Source organism: Mustela lutreola, chromosome 6 (genome assembly GCF_030435805.1).
Source record: "Mustela lutreola isolate mMusLut2 chromosome 6, mMusLut2.pri, whole genome shotgun sequence".
NCBI lineage: Eukaryota > Metazoa > Chordata > Mammalia > Carnivora > Mustelidae > Mustela > Mustela lutreola.
The window spans coordinates 149,088,995-149,109,705 of NC_081295.1; the positions used below are offsets into that span (position 1 = coordinate 149,088,995).

Genomic DNA, 20,711 nt, shown 5'->3' on the forward strand with positions numbered 1-20,711 from the left:
TAGCCTTTTCCTGCCTCCGGTGGCAGCAGCAATCCTTGGCGTTGGTTGGCTTGTCCAGGGGTTACTGCAGGCTCCCGTGACCCTCTCCCTGCGTGTCTTCCCTGCTGTGTCCCTTCTTTTCCTATAAGGACACCAGTTGCACTGAAGTTAGAGCTCACCCTACTCCGTGTGACTGAGGACGTCTATAAGGACCCCGTTCCCATTTAGGTCGTGTGCTGAGGTTCTGGGTGGATGTGGATTTGGGGGGAACCTGGTGTAAAGATGCTGATGGACTGACTCTATTGAGTATGATTTCTTACGTGGTACGTGTATTGGTGAGAGTGGGGTTCTCGATGGTGTCCCGACAGAGTGACAGCCAGGTGCCCGGGGACTGATGGGTGTGCTGGGGGGGACACGCTCAGAACAGCAGGACGGAGTACGTGTTCGTGGGTGGCTGTTGGAGCTGCTCACACCCCTGTGCAGAGACAACTCGGAGCATGGTCAAGGGGCTTCTTGGGGAGGAAGGGCTCGGAGCAGGTAGCAGGAGGGCAGGGCCTCTGGTAGGTCCCGGAAGCCCGAGAACTTGGGTTCCTGTTCATTGAGGTGTCTCCATTCCTACCTCTGCACGGTCCGTTTGGAATGTCGGGATCTGAACTCTCCGTTTACCCTGTCCTTGGGGCTACACCAGGAAGGGGTCTGCAGAGGCGGCCCTGGTGTGTTGGGGGTAGAACGGAAGCTTCTCTTCTCTTTCGGTATGGCCCGGGCTGGCTGAGGGCAGCCTCGAGAGCTTACAGCAGACCGACATGCCTTCATGGCGGAGCAGGTAAAAAGAATGTGTGAAGCAGCTGGGAGTCACTTAACGCATGTGTCGGGGCTCGTCCTAAACGGAGAAGTGCTGGCCCCAGACTTGCACCCCATGAAAGCCAAGGAGCAAACAAAATGCTTCTGCAGACTGGCTCACCCTCTGGACCTTGAGGCCACAACGCCCGGCTCGACAGCAGGTGGCACGTGCTTGGGAGCCCGGAGGACTGACACCAGAGGCGTCCGGGGCTCAAGGCTCTCCTGTATCAGATTCTTAGAGTTCTTGGATCGTGCGCTCAAGATCACGATTAGAAACATCCATCAAGCATGGGCTTGGCGGCAGAGTAGCTCAGGAAGCCAAGGAAATTTTATTCTTACTGCAGTCGTTAGTCATCGTGGGGATGCTTTGATCCGATGACTCCATGTGTTAAATCAGCTCTGAAATGTGATCACATAGTTTAAGACCAAAAATAGCTTTTTTGTTCATTTCCACATTTAACGTCTTATTTCGATAGTTGTCACGTATTTCTTCCTCTGAAAGTGTTTAGTAGCTTCTAGCAAAAAGGAGTCCTGCTTGACAGCTTCTCAGGAGGACGATCTTTTTCCGCCCCATATTATGGGTTCCGTCCTCTCGAGATCCCTAGTGAAGGGGGCGGGGTTTGGGTGATAAGGGATTGCTGAACAGAGAGAAGTTTCCCGTGTCAGGCTGAAACCTGGGCTTGCAGTTAGGGGATGGCACTGGCTGTTACATTACCTGTGATGCTGCTGCAAGGTTGGAAGGCTGTCCTAGATGTAGCTGGGAGACTGACTTGGTGTTGGGGGGCAGCGGGTCAGTGTTGGGGCGGGGTTGGGGGAGGGTAGGTGCGGGGCGCCGGAGGAGGTTGTTGCCGCCCATCCGGAAGAACTCTGCTAAGAAACCTCTCCGGGCACCGTCGGCCGTCTTTATTTCTAAATCTGAGTGTGCCGAGCTCTGGTGCGGGGCCGTGGAGGGTGAGGGGGCAGGAAGCCGTCCGTCCTCGGCTGAGCCTGCGTGTCTGTTTCTTGTCTGCCATTGTGCCTCTTGGTCTCGCTCTGCCCCACTCCAGAGAGTGTCGGAAGTGTCCAACCACTGGTGGTACTCCATGCTCATCCTCCCTCCCTTGCTGAAGGACAGCGTGGCCGCACCCCTGCTCTCTGCCTACTACCCCGACTGCGTGGGCATGAGCCCGTCTTGCGCCAGCACCCACCGCGCAGCCGGCAGCAGCAGCCCCGGGAAGCTGGAGCACTCCAAGGGCGTCCCCTCCTCGCTGGGTGAGAGCTGGTCCTGGCCCTCCCTGCCTGCTTCCCCCCCCCCCCCCCGCTTCTCCTGGAATGGGGTGGGGGAGCAGAACGCAAAAGATTTTTTTTTTTTTTTTTTTTTTAGATTTTATTTATTTATCAGAGAGAGAGGGGGGCAGAGAGCAAGTACAGGCAGACAGAATGGCAGGCAGAGGCAGAGGGAGAAGCAGGCTCCCTGCCGAGCAAGGAGCCCGATGTGGGACTCGATCCCAGGACGCTAGGATCATGACCTGAGCCGAAGGCAGCTGCTTAACCAACTGAGCCACCCAGGCGTCCCCGCAAAAGATTTTTTTAAAGTGTGTGCAACGTGATCTAAAGCACCGTGTGATTTCATGGCTTTGGTTGTGCCGTGGCTCGGTCATAGCGTTCACATATATCACGTGGTTCGTGTCCACGTAGGTCGTCCATCCCGTGGGACGTCTAACACTGGTCCAGGAATTGTATCTACCAAGGTTGATGAGTTACGTCATTGAAATTTGAGTGGCTGCATCATTTGATGGTAACTCAAAACTCTGACATGCCGGGAGAAAGTTTCGACCATATGAGCAGCCTTTTTCTCTTTTTTCTCGGAGTCTTTTTTTGCTTCTAATTATGCCACGTAAAACCTCAGTGAAGTGATCAACTTGAAGAAAATCCAAAACTTTAGGTCAGGCCAGATAAACCAGTGACCGCTTACTTCAAATGGATCTTTAAAGTTCTCCACCCAAGTTCTTAGTGTCCCAGCAAGAATTCTAGACCTTCCCCTGTCCACAAACTAACAAACTTTTATGTTTGATGATGCAAATAGATTTTGACCTAAAAGCCCTATTTTAAGGGTCTCTTTTAATTTTTTTTTAGTTTTTTTTTTTAAAGATTTTATTTGAGAGAAAGTGTGAACAAGCATGAGTGTGGGGGGTTTGGGTAGAAGGAGAAGCAGACTCCCCACTGAGCCGGGAGCCCCGTGCGGGGCTCGATCGTAGGCTCGATCGTAGAACACTGAGATCATGACCTGAGCAAAGGCAGATGCTTAACTGCTTAAGCCACAGTGCACCACCCTATTTAAAGTTTTTTAACCAAGAACACTGGGCCCTCTGAAAATGTGGATGTGGCCCGAATCGAACCCCAAGTGGTAAGTCCCAGGGTTAACAAAGGTTAGCCCGCCCTTAATAGGCACTCAGATGTTATTAGTGGTTATGGATATTGGGAGGGACAATTTGGCCATGAATCAAAAACCTTAAAATAGACTCCCTCTTTATTCTAGAATTTGTCGTAAGTAATTATCAAGGTAAATCCTCAAAGGGTTAATCCAAAGATTTACATGACATTGCTTACAATAGTAAAATAATTATATGAAATTTAAGTGCCCAGGAACGGAGGAGTAGTTAAATAATAGGAAAACACGCTGTGTCTGTTGAAGTCCCAGTGTTTAATGACAAGGGACAGTGGTCTTGAAAATCAGGTTAGGAAACAGCATATCTTTCAGGCTTTTAAAAAACAAGTGCATGATACATTAATAGTCTCTGTGCGTAGAAACAGCACAGAGGATAGACTGTAGCCTTAAATGTTACCCACGGCTCCAAGGTTATCTGAGGTCAGTGATTGTTCTGTACCTCTGTGAACTGATTCACGTTCTAATCGGAAAAATTCCAGTGAAGGTTACTTTTAAAATTTATTTCCACGGGGAGCTGGTGTTCGCAGAGTTTCAGTCTTACAAGATAACAAGTTCTGGAGACGTGTTGCCCAGCAGTGTGAATATCCTTAACCCAGTTCAATGCTACACGTAAACACAGATAAGATGATCGATTTTATAGCCCGTGTTTTGTTTGTTTGTTTGTTTTTTAAAGATTTTATTTATTTATTGGACAGAGATCACAAGTGGGCTGAGAGGCAGGCAGAGAGAGGGGGAAGCAGGCTCCCTGCTGAGCAGAGAGCCCAATGCGGGGCTTGATCCCAGGACCCTGAGACCATGACCTGAGCCACCCAGGCGCCCCTACGGCAGGTGTTTAACACCCATGAAAACCTTAAAAAAACCTTTTTTTTTCCATACCATGGAAATTCCGTTGGTGAAGAAAGAATGGGAGGAATACGCAGTTCCCGGGTATTTCATCTAACTAGACGGGGAGTGCGAATGTGCCTGCGGGACAGACCGTAGCCCTGGCTGAGGCTGTCCTTTCTGCTTCGCGCCTGCTCGGTCGCTTACCTGGGTGTGCGTCGTGTGCCTCTGTGCCTTCCGTCAGTTCCAGGCATGAACCGGTACTTCCAGCCCTTCTACCAGCCCAATGAGTGTGGCAAAGCCCTGTGCGTGCGGCCGGACGTGATGGAGCTGGACGAGCTCTACGAGTTCCCGGAGTACTCCCGAGACCCCACCATGTACCTGGCTTTGCGGAACCTCACCCTCGCCCTGTGGTACACTAACTGCAAAGTGAGTGGAGGGAGGCCCCCCCGTGCGCACGGGCCGGGGCTGCTCTGGAAGGAGGGGGGGCTGCTGTATGGTGAGGGGGGGCTTGAGATCAGGGACTCTCTGCCTTCCCACCGTGGACACTGGGTGGATGTTCATCGTGTGGGGGCTGCCCGGTGTCCTGTAGGATGTTTTGTGGTTTCTCTGGCCCCTGCCCCCTAGATACTAGAACATCCCCCGTTGTGACAACCGACGTTGACCCCAGGTGTTGCCTCCCGGGCACTGAGTCTCCCCATCCTGGGAACCACCACGTTGAGACCATATGTCCGAATTTTTGACTCTCTAGTGATTGAGTATAAGGTGCAAAGTTTGGTTCAGAGAGTTCCAGCATGAATGCCGAGAGGAAAAAAAATAAAGCATTAAAGAAAGTGTCATAACCCCTTGAGGGCAGGGATTCTTACTGGTGCTTTGCTGTCTGCTGTGACTAAAGATATGTTAGGGGCCTCATACAGCCCCCACCTGGAAAGGGGGGAGACCCTATGAGAGGGGATAGGAGCTTTTGTTATCATCATTATTATTATTATCTAAACAAAGGCTTTCATGACCCTAGTATTTTTCTGACTTATTAATTTCTCCTGCAATTATTTGAGTGATTGCTGAATGCGGAACATCTGGCAAGGCCGCAAAAGTAATCTTGATTCAGGAAAGATACTCCAGATGGACCGTGCTGTCTCACTGGATTAGAATCCAGCATGAGATGGCCTGATCCAGTTCACGGCTGTTAATGCAGTTTCTACGAATTCTGTGAGTGGGTTGGATGAGGCAGAATTGTTCATTTCCTCCCCAGCAGGCTGGAGGTAGGTGCTCAATAAACATTTGCTGAACTGAACAAAATTGTAGTCAGAATTTCCTGTAAATAAGTTGTAAAGATAAACTCTTCAGAAACAGCCTTGGATTCATTTTTCTTCACATTTCTTTTGGTTCGACTTCGAAAATTGATTTATGGTGGTGAAGAACCTTATAGGAAAAAATCCTGAACCTTATCAGCCTGGATCTATTTTAATATTTAATAAAATAGTGTGCTTTGTGTTTAATATTCTAGTGGGAAAACATATATTTGCCGTGAAAGAACCAAAGATTTTGAAAAAAAATTTTTTTTAGAATTCATGACTACAAACAAGTGTTTTTTACCTTCTGCACCAACCCAAGCCGATGTTATTTCTTGAACACTGTTGACCCTTGGACAATGTGGGGATTAGTGGCGTTGACACCTTTCACACCCCCGCCAGCCCAGTCAAAAGTCCACATATAACTTTTGGCTCCTTCTAGAACTCAACTACAAATAGCCTGCTGTTGACTTGAAGCCTTACCAATAATGTAAACAGTTCATTGGCACATATTTTGTATGTTGTATGTATATTATATACGTATTCTCACAAGCAAGTAAGCTACAGAAAATGTTATTAAGTACCACACTGTGCTTATCGAAAATGTCGACGTGTGAGTGGACCCACACAGTTCAACCCCGCGTTGGTCATGGGTCTACTGTAAGTCCTCTTCCTGTGTGTGGTTCGGTTCTTTCAGAGCTGGAGGGTTGGGGACCAGTAGAGGATGAGCCAGAGTTTGGGACCCCCACTCTTGAGCCTGTTCTAACTTCATGACCGTGGGTCAAGGCTATGTTAATCTTGTATCTTTGAAATGTTCCAAGGCCTTGACGACAGAGGGGTGTGCAGGAAAAGGCAATGGCTGTTTTTTCCTTAACATTCCTAAATCTGTCTCCTCACATCTTATTGGTGATGAGAATCCAGGTTTTTCTGCTGCTGGGATAAGTGACGGCATGGGCTTCTGCTGTGGCTCTTGCTGTGTGGTGTATGGAGTCAGGAACGTATCTGCGACGTGGTCAGCCCCCGGTCCCCGTAGCTGTCCTTGGGGAGGAGAAGATGAGCTGATGGAGTAGAAAGTGCCTTGTCTTCCTTATGTCCGTTTTTCTTCCTTCACCAGGCAGTCCTCCCCACCCGCTTTGATCCTACTATGTCTTAGTGACACAAGAGGGACTTGAGTACCCCAAGAGGGGTTTGGTTTGGTTTGGTTGGTTATTGTGGTAAAAACACAATGTAAAATTTACCATTTTTACCGTTGTAAAAGGTACAGTCTGTGGCATTAAATAGTGTTGTGTAATCATCCCCACATCTTGTTCTAGAACTTTTGGTGACCCCCAGAGGAAACCCCACAGCCAGTAAACAGCGACTCCCCATTCCTCCCTCCCCCCAGCCTCTGGCAAGCACTGATCTACTTTCTGCCTCTCTAGATTTGCCCATGGCGAGTTGTTCCTACAAATGGAATCCTACAGCATGTGATCTCCCGTGAGGAGCTTCTTCAAGCAGAATGCCGTTTGTAGGATTCCTCTGTGTTGTGGCACGGATCAGTACCTCATTTCTTTTTATGGCCAAATAATGGCCCACGTACCTATCTACCCCCATTTGGTTTGTTCATCATCCGTTGATGGACCCTTGGATAGTCCCACCTTTTGGCAATTTGAGTAGCGGGAATAAGAATTTTGTATGAGCTTCCGTTTTCAGTTCTTTTCAGTGGATACCCAGGAGGGGGCCTGCTGGGTCACAGAGGAATTCTGTTCAATTTTCGAGGAGCCCAGAGTTCCGTCTACTTGTCTTAACAGTCTGGTTTTGTTTGCACACACAGGAAGCTCTTACCCCTCAGAAATGTATTCCTCACATCATTGTCCGGGGTCTCGTGCGTATCCGGTGCGTGCAGGAAGTGGAGAGGATCCTTTATTTTATGACGAGGAAAGGTCTCATCAACACGGGAGTTCTCAGCGTCGGCACCGACCAGCATCTTCTTCCTAAAGATTACCACAACGTAGGTGGCTGTTGCTCTCACGGTAACACAACCGCCATCACGATACATGCTAGTCTGCGACAACAGCATTAGTGGGTACTAGTTCATGGTACTCGTGTCAGTCACATGATCACCACAGAAGCTACAGAGTAAGAGTTGTGTAGACTGTGCTCCTCTGGGGAAGAGACTATCAGGCACCGGTGCCCTAGACTGTGGAAAAGAGGAGGGGCTTATTACATGCATCCATATTCTTGAGGAAAGTAATTTTCTATGAACATCCAAGAAATGTAGATGAACTAGTGTGGCTTGGCAGTTAGTACCTTCTTAGAACAAGGAGAACAATATATTGCTTTCATTTCTCTAATTGGGTCCTTTTTAAAAAATTTTTCCTTTTTTTTTTCTTTCTTCTTCTTTTTTTTTTTTTTTAAAAGAAATCTGTCATCATTATCGGGGCTGGTCCAGCAGGATTAGCAGCTGCTAGGCAACTGCATAACTTTGGAATTAAGGTAAGAGTTTTGGGGACATGGAGTTGATAACAGATGGTTAACCGTGCCCTTTGGTCCAGAATTTCTAAGATTTAGAAACTGGTTTCTGATTTTGGTGGAGAGTGTGAAATCACTGTATATCTTTATAATCTTTCTAACTGCTCCTAGGAAGGATACAGCATTTGAAATGGGTTTAATAAAAGAAAGGTGGAGGGAATAGCCATTCTTAGCAGCTTTAGGACAGGGTTTATTTTGGGTTTTTTTTTTAGGATTTTATTTATTTATTTGACAGACAGAGATCATAAGTAGGCAGAGAGGCAGGCAGAGAGAGAGAGGAGGAAGCAGGCTCACTGCTGAGCAGAGAGCCCAATGCAGGTCTCAATCCCAGGACCCTGGGATCATGACCTGAGCCGAAGGCAGAGGCTTTAACCCACTGAGCCACCCAGGCACCCCAGGACAGGGTATTAGACTCCTTTTTTTTTTTTTTTAAAGATTTTATTTATTTATTTGTCAGAGAGAGAGGGAGAGAGCGAGCACAGGCGGACAGAATGACAGGCAGAGGCAGAGGGAGAAGCAGGCTCCCCACCGACAAGGAGCCCGATGCAGACTCGATCCCAGGACGCTGGGATCATGACCTGAGCCGAAGGCAGCTGCCTAACCACCTGAGCCACCCAGGCGTCCCAGGGTATTAGACTCCTAATGAGCAAATCAGAAGGGAGTCCGTGCAGAAACTAAAGCAGAAATTCTCCACGAGCTGTTAGTCAACACCACAGATGGCACACTGGGAAAAAGTCCTTGTTTTTGTAATAGTTTGAGATAACAAATAGCAGCTTGGAAATTCACTGTTTCCTGTATAAAATTTTCTGAAACATGCAGTAACTTTTCTCTTGCAAATGAAAGGTATCCTTTTTTGAGTAAGTTCTGTGCCCAGCGTGGAGCTTGAGCCCGTCACCCTATGATCAGCTGTCGTGTGCTTGACTGACTAGCTAGCCAGGTGCCCCTCAAAGGCACACTTGGAGTCTTGGAGTCTTACTTTGGAACATGATCTTTGCTTCTGGAAGCAAGATTGAATTGGTTAATCCATGGTTCAGACAGAATTACGTGACTTCTAAAGGGCTATACGTACTTGAGGTGGTCTACTTCTCCAAGGTAGGATAGTTTTTCACTAGGGTGTGGCCTTCTTCCAGTTGCTCAGAATTAGCCTAAATAGAGACTTACAAAAAAATATCATGCAGTTCAGAATCTCATTTTCATTAGATTCATTCGAATTAACCACACCCCTCAATTTGTGACTTTCTGACACACTTCTTTCTTTAAAAAACTTATTTTTCAAGGACTTTGGTTTTCAGTTAAACCAAACATGAAAATCAGTTTGGTAGAATTGAATTAGTCTTAGCACTTTTCTCTGGCTGAAAGAAATGACAACTTGTTCACAATGTCTTTCTGCTGGAGGAGTTTCAGAGATGAGAAAAGTTTTCAGTAGCTATTTCTAAGAGAAGTTTTCCTCAGTTGAATGGAAGATATAAGCCTTGGGTTACATGATTTTCCTCACAAAGCAGAAGAACCTGAGTTGGATTTATGGGAAGTGTGTTTGCACTTCAAAGTATTTTCTGAATGGTATTAAGCTAGGACGTGTTTGAATTGATCATTTATGTATTCTAGCGTTAGCTATTAGCACCAAGATCTTTTGTTTGTTTTTGTTAGGGAAACTCACAGATGATGTTGCAAGGAAGGTTATTAATATCCAAAGTCTAGGGGGCTGTCTTTAATACAGTACCTTCCTCTTACACTAAAACAAAACCAGACACCGCTGGGTCTATGTTAATCTGTATGAAGTCAGAGAAAAGAGGGTGGGGAAGGTTAGAACCTCAGGTTGTAACCTTCCTTGTTGGAGAGAATGAGGAATAAGAATATTCAGAGGAGCACTCCCCTTCTCTGCTCTTGTTCACCAGGTGATGAGAGACCCCAAAGAGACCAACCGTCCTTCTTCTGTTAGGAAAGAGATTCCCCAGAGTAACCGAGATGGTTGACTTGGGGAACATCCTTGAGCAAGTTGAAAGAGTCCTGTTAGGGATCCAGAAGTGAAACGAAGTAGGAGTCACATTTCCCCTGGGTTACTGCGACCCAAGGAAGCGTGGCGCTGGTTGTCAGAACTGTCCACCACCGGCAGCTCCTCATGCCGTGCAAAATTGGGGGGAGGTAACGTTGTCTGGGTGTGGGGCCAACCTGCTTAGGCCAGGCCCACCAGGTCATACTTGGGTAGTATGATCAACGTACACTTTTATTTTTAACAGTAGTCCTTTCCTAGGGAAGTTAAGGCCTATTTGCAAAGCTGAAGGCATTTTGCAGAGTCGTTTTAAAGGAAAACTCACCTCTTTAGTCTGGTCTCTTATAGTGCTTATTTATTTATTTATTTATTTTTAAAGATTTTATTTATTTATTTGACAGAAATCACAAGTGGGGGTGGGAAGCATGCTCCCCGCTGAGCAGAGAGCCTGATGCGGGGCCCAATCCCAGCACCCTGGGATCACGACGTGAGCCGAAGGCAGACGGTTTAACCCACTGAGCCACCCAGGCACCCCTCTTACAGTGCTTTTTAATTTATGGACTAGTATTAAGTAAAAACTTTCAGAGTACGTTTCATGTACTAATTCATCCAATCTTATCATTATGGCATTGGAGACGAGAGAGATCTCGTTTGAGGGATCTCACTAGCAGACCACTCACTCCCCTTCTTGCTAAAAACTGGATGGTTTGTTTCAACATCTACATTGGCTTCTGTTCACGCTACCTTCTTTTTAAAGTTTTTTCCCGAGTGATACCATAATTAACCAGATCTGGAACTTACATAACTGTGTGTCATTCTGGATTTATAGCACTGCTTTTAATACAGTTTCTTATCCTATTCAGCTTCCCTGATTGCCTGTGTTTTTAGGTAACTGTCTTGGAAGCCAAAGACCGAATTGGAGGCCGAGTATGGGATGATAAATCTTTTAAAGGCGTCACAGTGGGAAGAGGAGCCCAGATTGTCAACGGCTGTATCAACAACCCAGTAGCACTAATGTGTGAACAAGTGGGTTTCTTTAACATTTGTGTTGTAGATAATCAGAAGAAAAATTGGTCTCACTTTTCTTGTGTGTAGTATTAATAATGCTTTTTGATGATACAGAACCACCCCTAAATGATTTCTTGCCCCCTCACCCTCCCCCCCATGAAAAGTCAACAAAAGTAGTTACAGTTCTTCCTTTCAGAGAAGGTAGAACTGTAGCATGCATAAAAAAATTTTTTTTTGAGATTTTTAATTATATTTGTGTGTTATTTCCAGGCCACTCGATTAGCTCATCTTAAGGTTGCCAGATGGAGCCCATAAAAATACAGAATGCCCAGCTACTTTTGGCTTTTGGATAAACAACAAGTATTGTGTTTAGGATAAGTATGTCCCAAATATTCCATGGGATGTTTTGCATGCAATATTTGGGACATACTTACACTAAAAAAAAAAACAAAAACAATAACAAACAGACACCAAAACCCAAACTACTCATTGTTCCTCTGAAAGTCCAATTTTACCTGGGCATCCTGTCTTTTATTGGGCGACTCTCTGTAGTTTCATTGAAGACCCGGTAGGCCCAAGGTTTTTTCCTGAAGTATTACGTATTGACAGTAAATTCAGCATCACCTTCCATGAGTGTCTGTGTGGTTGCGTGCTCATTTACGGGAGAGTCTGCAGTGGGGCTGGAATGTCAGAACAAGGAGAGGCCGGGCTCGGCCGTAGCACTGGGAGCATTAATACATGCTGCCCGCAAAGCTGTAGAGTACATGGCATGGACGCTGCTGCTGTCACTTCACCTTCTCCTGAAATAAGGTCTCGTGGATTTCATGCTCTTTTTCTCACTGCCTCCCTTTGCTGCCACCCCCCAGGAAGCACATTTAGCTTTCTCTTCGAGAACTGCTAGACCATTTTCTCCATGAGAGCTCTGTCTAATTTCAGCTTAGAACCTGTAAGTATTTTTTCCAGGGCAAAATTTCACCTTCTTATTCTCATTATTTTGAAGCTTGGCATCAGCATGCATAAATTTGGAGAGAGATGTGACTTAATTCAGGAAGGTGGACGAATTACGGACCCCACCATTGACAAGCGCATGGATTTTCATTTTAATGCTCTCTTGGATGTTGTCTCTGAGTGGAGGAAGGATAAGACTCAGCTCCAAGATGTTCCTTTAGGAGGTATGGGGGAATGGCGTTCTGAATGTTCCATCGCAGTCCCCTTGTCTCCCTAGCTTGATGAACACTAGCAGCGTCCACCTGTGTGCTTGGACGTCTGCCGTCGGAGGAGTCCTGTGAAGGGCACCTGGCAGGCTCAGTCCGTAGAGCTTGCGACTCTTGATCTCGGGGTCACGGGTTCAGGCCCCATGATGGGCGTAGAGCTTGTGTTAAAACACACACACACACACACACACACACACACACACACAGGAGAAGTCCTAGGAGCCTTCCTTCTGGACTGTTATGCTCTGTGGAGAACTTTCTCAAGGACCTGTAGAGGCTTGTGTGCGTGAACACACTCAGATCTTACGTTGCATAAAATAGCTGATGTTTGAAAGATTTACTTAAATGTTTAATTTTCAGCTTCCCAGAGGAGCTTATTTTAAGGAAACGTGGTATAGGCCCCATGTGAGTAGTCCCTCCGTAATGTCCCTTCTAACCAACTGAACCACCCAGGCGTCCCCGTAATGTCCCTTCTAGATGAAAAGAGTTTTTGTATGTCAGGATTTCTTTTCCCTTTTTGGGGGCAATAGCTTGAGGTTGTTTTGGTTTTGTTTGTTTATTTGTTTTTTAGTATGTTTTATTTAAGAATGTAAGAATATGTGTTGCAGTTGGAAAATTTTAATTCAAAATTGTTAGGCTTTGTTACTAATTGGACCAAATATTCTCAGTTGATTGTACTCTTTGGAAAACTTGTCTGTAAGCACTCATTTTCACGAGGGTGCCAGTGGAGATTTGACCATTCTGCTTCTTAAGTTGATGTTCGTTTAGCCTACAGTTCTTACGACCTGTATGTACCACTCATGGGTTTTTTTTTTTTTTTTTTTTTTTTTTTAAAGATTTTATTTATTTATTTGTCATAGAGAGAGAAGCGAGAGAAAGCACAGGCAGACAGAGTGGCAGGCAGAGGCAGAGGGAGAAGCAGGCTCCCCGCCAAGCAAGGAGCCCGATGCGGGACTCGATCCCAGGACGCTGGGATCATGACCTGAGCCGAAGGCAGCCGCTTAACCAACTGAGCCACCCAGGCGTCCCTACCACTCATGGGTTTTGATGGCCTGTTGTGGTTTCTTCAAGTGCGATCATTTGAACTCTGTTCTCAGGATGTTAATTTGCTTCAGGTGTATGTTTCCTTGAAAGGGTTCTTAGTTCTGCGTCCTGGTGTATGCTCCCTCATTGTTTGGGGTCGAGGTCTCAGTAGCAAGCACTGTCCCCTCTCTTTCCCCTTCCCTTCCCCCTCCTGCTTGAGACCCTCCAGTCACCCTTATTTGTAAATGAGCCTCTACGGAATCTCACACAACATTTTCAGAAATTGGGCAGCACAGGGATCATTTAATCAAACGGAGTTAATGGCCAGACCCAGGGGGACGTTGTTGACTTTTCCGGAGTTGGGGGCCGTTCCTAGGCTGACTTGGTGGATGTGCTCAGAATTTAGTGAGTGTGGTGTGCGTGGGGGGTAATCGCTGGATGGGCGGGGGGGGGGGGGGGTCCTAAGACCCAAAAGGTCTTACACCCAAAAGGCCACCAGGTAAAAATGTTAACAATATTGCTTTGTCTTGGCCAATTAAAAAAAGTTATCAAGGGAGGGTCTGCGACAACAACTGTGTAAGTTGTGTTTTCTAATTAGTATTATCTGGGAAAGCTCTAATAACGGTGCGTACGTGTCTGCATGAACAAGGTCCCGGTTCTCTCCCGCCTCGTAGTGTCTGCGCAGAGATGCCAGCTCATTAGCACTTTGCTGAAAACATCCAGATAGAAACACTGAGAAGCGAGAGTTAATTTCAGAGAGCATATGTACTAAAGCTTTTAAGTGTAATTTACATAAAATTCACATTAAGGCTTTTCCCAGTCTATTAATACTTAATTTTATATCTTGGTTTTTAGAGATCTTGGTTCCTCCCGAATCTCTACAAAACCTGAAGGAAAATAGAAACCATGTAGCAGGAGGCAGGGTAGGACTGCAAGATGATCATGAAGGTAGCGCAAAGGCCCTGTGGTCGGGGGGCCGAAGCCTAGCACGGACCCAGCGGTGCTGTGACCATCCCCATATTGTGATGTAGCATGAATTTGAATGAGAGGCTGGAGTTGTCAAGTTTTTTTTTTTCTTAACTCACTTTCAGTTCCCTGTCTAGTTGAGCAAGTACACAGACTTTGAGTCTACAGCCTACATGTGGGCTGGTGGTCATCACGGCAAAGGTTACGAAGAAGTGCCATGTGCTAAGATGTTTACAGTTTGTCAGACACGAGCCCCCCCGCATCCCCCCACAAAGGGAATCTAAGAGCCAAGCGATGATACCACAGGGCTGTGTGTCTGTGTAGTTGAACGTTCCGGTTGCGTGGAATGGATGAAGGTGGGGGTTGCTAGTAAGCAGGATTCCCAAGGCGTGTGGTGGCCGGCGGATGCTGGAGTGGAAGGGGGCTGGGCCAGGCCATGGGGGGCAGCCAGTGAGGGGCGAGGTGGCAGCAGTCCTCCCACGGTTGGCATTTACCCGGCAGAGACCCGGCTGCCCCTCAGCAGAGCTTGTGAACGGGCAGGTGGTAGGCGCTGTCTTTAGAAAGGCTGAAAGTGTGCTGGCTTGGTCTGGCTGTGGGTTTGGGGATTTATTACACAGGCAGCAGAAAACCAGTAGTGAAAAGGCATGGAGGCAGAAGGCTCAGGGGACGAAAGCCCGCGATGGATTATTCTTGTTTTGGAGAGAATGTAGCAGGTAGTCGATTGTAGGGCTCTGCCTTGAGGTGAGATGTTCTAAGAACTGGACTTGAGGTGGTCGCAGTACCAGAAAGGGAGGAGGAATTTTCTCTGGGGGCACAGGGGGTACCTCCCCCTCCAAACTTGAGCAAAAAAGAAGAAATTGTTCAACGAGGCAGTAACGAAACATGGTTGAAGATGCAGAGCCTACAGACTGTGTTTCCAGTTAAGATAAGCTTTTCCTTCCTGAGCGAAACTAACCTTATCAACATGTCCTGTCCCCCCAACCCCACGCACCCCGGGTTTCCTTGGGAAGGGACCTCGGCCGCTCGGGGGTTTGTGGGGTCGCCGGAGGAACAGAACGCAGGGTAAAGGATGAGGAAACGGCGTGACCGCTCTTGGCTCTGCTTCGCTCCCTCCCCGTTACAGAAAAGATAGAGGAGATCTACAAAGCGTTCATCACGGAGTCCGGCGTCCAGTTCAGTGAGCTCGAGGAGCAGGTGCTACACTTCCACCTGAGCAACCTGGAGTACGCCTGCGGCAGCAGCCTCCGCCAGGTGTGCGGGCTCGCGGGGCCGGGGCGCGTGTCTGGGTGCGGGGTCCCGGCTGGGGACATGTGCTGCTGCGCGTGTTTCCCCGTGCCGGGTGTTGGCCCTGACCCAGGCTCGGCGCATGTCAGTGCGTGTGTCCGTGGGCCGGCTCTTGGCCCGGAACCCGGGCTGCTCCGGGTAAACAGGAAATACGGGTTCTGCTCTTTGCAAGTTCAAAAACCATGACTTCTGAGCGAAGTCGCCCCACGTGGTTTAGACCTCGTTTTGTTGTTAGAGCTGGAGAAACCTTTCTTCAGAGAATGTGTCAGGAGGGCCCTGGCGCTGGATCTGCGCGGGGCCCAGAGCCGGGCGTGCTGGCTGCCCTCCTTCCCCTGCGCGCCCCGCTCCGCGCTCCGCGGAGGCCCTGCAGGCGGCCCTGGGGAGCCCTGCGCGGTCTGAGAGCACTGCTCTCCGGAGACCGAAATAGAGGAGCTTTGCAGGCGTGGTCTGTGAATCTTGCTGAAATAAATTTAAACTTGCCTCACTCCTGTAACGACCAAGGTCTTGATACTCAGATCTTATTTTGAATTGAGGCTCCACAGATGACCCTGGCTTATTTGTCCAAATCAGGATATCTCCATTTTCATTCGATTCTTTTTTTTTAACTCTTTTATTTGTCAGAGAGAGGGAGGGAGGGAGGGAGAGGTAGGCAGAGGGAGGAGCAGACTCCCCACTGAGCAAGGACCCCCCCCCCAACACACACACACCCCACCCCCTGAGATCATGACCTGAGCTGAAGGCAGATGCTTAACCAGCTGAGATACCCTGGCATTCACCATTGCCATCGGAGTAACGTTGTTTTCCAAAATCATGCAGGATTTCAGCCTCTATAGAAATGCCACGTTGGTGACGGTTGGCATGCTTATAGATGGAGTTCTCCAGTTTCATTCATCGAGTTCTGCTTTTTCAGCATTGTTGATACACAGTATACCTTGCTGTCAAGGAGCAGGTCGAAATCATGTCTACCTTTTGTTCTAAAATAAGCTTTCCTGGAGTGCTTGGCTGGCTTAGTTGGTGGAAGATGCCAGTCTCGGCCTTGGGGTCATGAGTTCAAGTCCCACATTAGGGGTAGAGTTTACATAATAAATAGATGGATAGACAGACAAAAAAATAAGCTTTCCTGCACATTATCGCTTCCCAGGTGTCTGCTCGCTCCTGGGACCACAACGAATTCTTTGCCCAGTTCGCTGGTGACCACACTCTGCTAATGCCTGGCTACTCCGTAATCATTGAGAAACTGGCAGAAGGCCTAGACATTCGGCTCGAGTCTCCAGTGAGTGTTGACAGCGTTGGACGGGGGGAGCTCTGAATTGACCTTGTGTTTGGAGGGTGGGAAGCGTGGGGCACGTGGATGACACAGGAGACAGGTGCTTGCCGTGACCTCGTTCATTAGGGCCCCGCTGTTTGGAAGCAGCCGTGGTACAGATGCATCTTGGTTACTCATGTGTGCGGGAGTCTCATGACCTCCCTGACGCTGTGCATCTGTGTTCATTCGGAAATTTTTCCCTTCGCGTGTTTGTCCCTATGCGTTCGCACTGCGCATTGCTCTGATCACAGGGGCTGTAACTTATGTGTATCCTTCACTTTAGATAAGCGATTTTAAAGATTTTCCATATTCTGACAGTGTTTATAAATTTTAATGACTGGATGAGAGTTCCCTGAAGTAAGCTGTAAATGTCGTTCAGATCTCTGAATGCCAGAACGTGATTCTTTGGCATCTTGGAGATAGAAATTCACACGATATACTGGGAGAGGATCCTGGATCGTACGGCTCCGTCTCATGGTTTTCATGATTGTTTTTCTCGAGCAGGTACAGAGCATTGACTATTCTGGAGATGAAGTGCAGGTTGCCATTACGGATGGGACAGGGTATACAGCACAAAAGGTAGGTGCTAGAATTTCACTAGGTGCTGCTACGGGCCTGGGGGTCTGGGAAAACCGTGTTTTCCACCAAGTAGTTTGCCTTTGGCAATCTGCCTGGAGATGGAGTCCTGAAGACTTACCTGTCTCCACTCAATCCTGTGTGGGTCTGCAGATCTGAGATAATTGATCTAACACCATATGGATTTCATGGTAGGTGAAATTCTGAAAAGTGTTTCTTGTGGTACATGAGTCTTGAGAGTTGAATATGAAAAATCCTTTGGCCAAATAAGTTTGAAAACTACTGTGTACTGCAGTCTACTTTTTGGGTTAAGTATGAGTATGTTAAAGGATCTGAGAAGTTGTGTATTACCAAAAAAAAGTTTATTTAGTTTAATTCTTGGTATTTTCCAAGTTGGCGGTGGTTTTTTTTTTTTTTTTTTTTGTAGTTTGTTTTGCTATGGGATCATTTTTCTGTTCAAGGCAGCTCTGTGTTTTCATTTTGAAACTGTCAGGAGAACTTTTATATTATTGGGATTTTTTTATAAACTTCAGTAGGTGGACAGTGGAAGGTGTTATACTCTGGGATGTCACACGGAGATTTCTGTATTGCTGGGGAGAACAGGGGTGCTTCCTTGAAGCAGAAGGGATGAATAAGCCCCATAAGTTTATTTCGATTTATTTATGTCTCAAATGAGGACCCAAATGTATAACTGAGAGACTATCACTGGTTCCTAGATTAGCTGTGCTCTGCACTTTCCAGTTATTTCCAGGTACTCCATGGCCCACGATGCTCCTAAGAATTGCATGTCAAGTGAAGAGACGGGGTCTAGGGTATGAGCCCACGGGGCAGATCCTCCTGTCACTCCCGCCATTGGCTAGCGGGGGCGTTGGGGCTGGTGGGATGCAGCCTTCGGACTGTAGTGCTGCTTAGTCCCGGCTCACATGGGAACCGCCCATGAGGGGCTTAGGAAGAAAAACCGCAGCCAGAGCTCCTCCCCGCACAGGTTCTCAGGGACTCGGGCTGGTCATGTCTGTAATGCTTCCCCCGGTCAGTCCAGCCTGCGGCCGGGCCAGCGACAGTGTCCTCTACTGTGAGCCCCAAAGTGAGAGTCAGGCTAATATCTGAGGCTCCTCCTGGTGGTGAAATTTTTTTTAAATACCTCTTTGTAAAATTGTACATTAGCTGATGGCTGAACCTCTGGGATTTTGTGACTCTGCCTCTTGGCGGCCCCTGCTGGGTCACCGTCTGCTAGGTCACCCTCTGCCTGACCCTGACCAGGCACCTTTGCATTCCTTTCTTTGGATCCGACTCTCCAGGGGTATTAGGGCAGAGCCGTGTTTCAAAGTCTGCTCCGAAATGTTTAAAGTCTTTTTATTTTTATGGTAGTCTGCACGCATCACATGGTTTGAATTGGAAGTTTCCAAACCAACTTGTAAGTGAAGGATGACCGCCCCAGCCTGACACACCCACAAACGTTTACAAACAAAGCTGCAGTGCGGGTCTCCAGGCTGCTTGCCCGGAGAGCTGGTGTGAGTCTCTGGCCAGCTCTGTTTATCTCTTCCGCCTGTTTACCTTAGCTCATGGGCTTTTTTTTTTTTTTTTTTTTTTAAGATTTTATTTATTTATTTGACAGAGAGAGATCACAAGTAGACAGGCAGCAGAGGAAGGGGGCAGCAGGCTCCCCGATGAGCAAGAGCCTGATGGGGGACCCAGTGGCAGGACCCTGAGATCATGACCTGAGCCGAAAGCAGAGGCTTAACCCACTGAGCCACTCAGGTGCCCAGTTCATGTGCTTTTGAAAGCTTTTTGGTTGTTAAGAAAATATCTCGATCTGAGATGCCCGAGTGGCTCCGTCAGTCAAGTGCCTGCCTTCAGCTCAGGTCATGATCTTGGGGTCCTGGGACCGAGTCCCTGCTTAGTGGGGAGCCTGCTTCTTGTTCTGCCTGCTGCTCCCCCTGTTTATACAGTTGCTTTCTCACTGACAAATAAATAAATAAATAAATAAAATCTTAAAATCTAGATCTTATTTCCTTGAAGTTCCTATGCATCCACGAGAACAATTGCTCCTTTTTTAAAAAAAAGATTTTATGTATTTATTTGACAGAGAAACAGAGCACAGGAGCAGGGGGACAGGGAGAGGGAGAAGCAGGCTCCTGCTGAGCAGGGAGCCTGGCACGGGGCTCCATCCCAGGACCGTGGGATCGTGACCTGAGCTGAAGGCAGACGATTAACCAACTGAGCTGCCCATGCGCCCCCCCCCTCCCCTTTTTTTTGATTTCATGGTGATGACACTGAAAATACTTTCTGCATGTTCCCTGTGGCAGAAAATAGTGACACAATGATAGGAAGAACTCTGGCCTTCCTGGGATCCTGGAGTTGGGGTTCAAGCCAAGCACACTCAGTCTTTGGTGAGGGTTCTGGTAGCTAGAGTGGTTGGCATTCAGTTCCATGGCACGCTGCTCCTGCTGTGCAGGCCCCCAGCATAGCTGGCGGAAGTAGAGACACACACACACACACACACACACACACACTTCCCAGACTCCCTAGCAACTGAGGTTCTGGATGGAAATGGTGCAGCCACTCAGCCACACTAGTGGGAGACTTGGAAGCCCTGGTGTGGCTTCTGCTTCTGCTTCGACGAGCAGGACGGTCAAGGTGTCAGGCTCTCCTGCAGCGGGGCCGGTGGAGGCCCCAGGGTCCACTCCCTCTCTGCAGGGGAGTCACAAGGCAGGGCCTCAGGAGCCCACGTTGCTGGTGCAGCTTGTTCTGTAAGCGGCACGATTCTCGAGCTGGCAGCAGGAGTGATGGCTTCTGGCGCTGGTCATGGTGACGTGGCTCTGGAGCCAGAGATGTCCCGACTGTATGCAGAGACAGCAGCTCTTTGAGGCTGGGTTCTGTGATGGGACTTGGAGGGTCATTCTTGAAGGCTCTGTTAGCACCTGTTACTTCAGTTCTCCTAAATGATTTTGTGAGCCATTGGAGACCCCGCGATAAATTGTTTTCTCCTTAAAAAAATTTTTGTGGCTCTCTGTGATTATAATACTCTGTACTGTTTTTGATGTGCTTTACCATTTATGTAACATATTGATGTATGTTGTAAGAGTTTTCATTTTAAGCCTTACCTTAGTTCTTTGAGGTTAGCAGGGCAGGTATTGGCCACACACTAGAAAGTGTCAGATATGATAAATATAGTTTCCTGATTCCATATTTAGGATTATTTCCTATTACAGTACTGCTTTTCAGGATTGGGATCTACTGACCCTTTCTACCCAGGGTTATTCTAAACCATCAAGACCTTTCTGTGAGTTCTTCCATGTGGATGCCACTTCTGCTCAGCCAGGCACCCTTGTGCAGTGAACAACCTGGCCAATGGTACATGACGCACTTGCTCTTCCCAGTATAACATGGGACGTTGACAGTCTCATGATTGGCAGTAGGGAGAAATGTCCTTTGTGTGTTGAGATTTTCCTGGAAATGAACCCACTGATTG

At 47.6% G+C, this 20,711-nt stretch overlaps 1 protein-coding gene across 1 annotated transcript in view; it reads left to right on the forward strand.

Moving 5' to 3' along the window:
* Positions 1-20,711, forward strand: part of KDM1B (lysine demethylase 1B) — a 60,410-nt gene that overhangs the window by 29,710 nt on the left and 9,989 nt on the right. Inside the window, exons 8-16 of the mRNA XM_059179430.1 lie at positions 1,866-2,070; positions 4,314-4,498; positions 7,175-7,351; positions 7,762-7,836; positions 10,751-10,888; positions 11,871-12,042; positions 15,197-15,324; positions 16,499-16,630; positions 17,168-17,242. Coding sequence (XP_059035413.1) covers positions 1,866-2,070; positions 4,314-4,498; positions 7,175-7,351; positions 7,762-7,836; positions 10,751-10,888; positions 11,871-12,042; positions 15,197-15,324; positions 16,499-16,630; positions 17,168-17,242 — 1,287 coding nt within the window. The remainder of the gene's footprint in view (positions 1-1,865; positions 2,071-4,313; positions 4,499-7,174; positions 7,352-7,761; positions 7,837-10,750; positions 10,889-11,870; positions 12,043-15,196; positions 15,325-16,498; positions 16,631-17,167; positions 17,243-20,711) is intronic.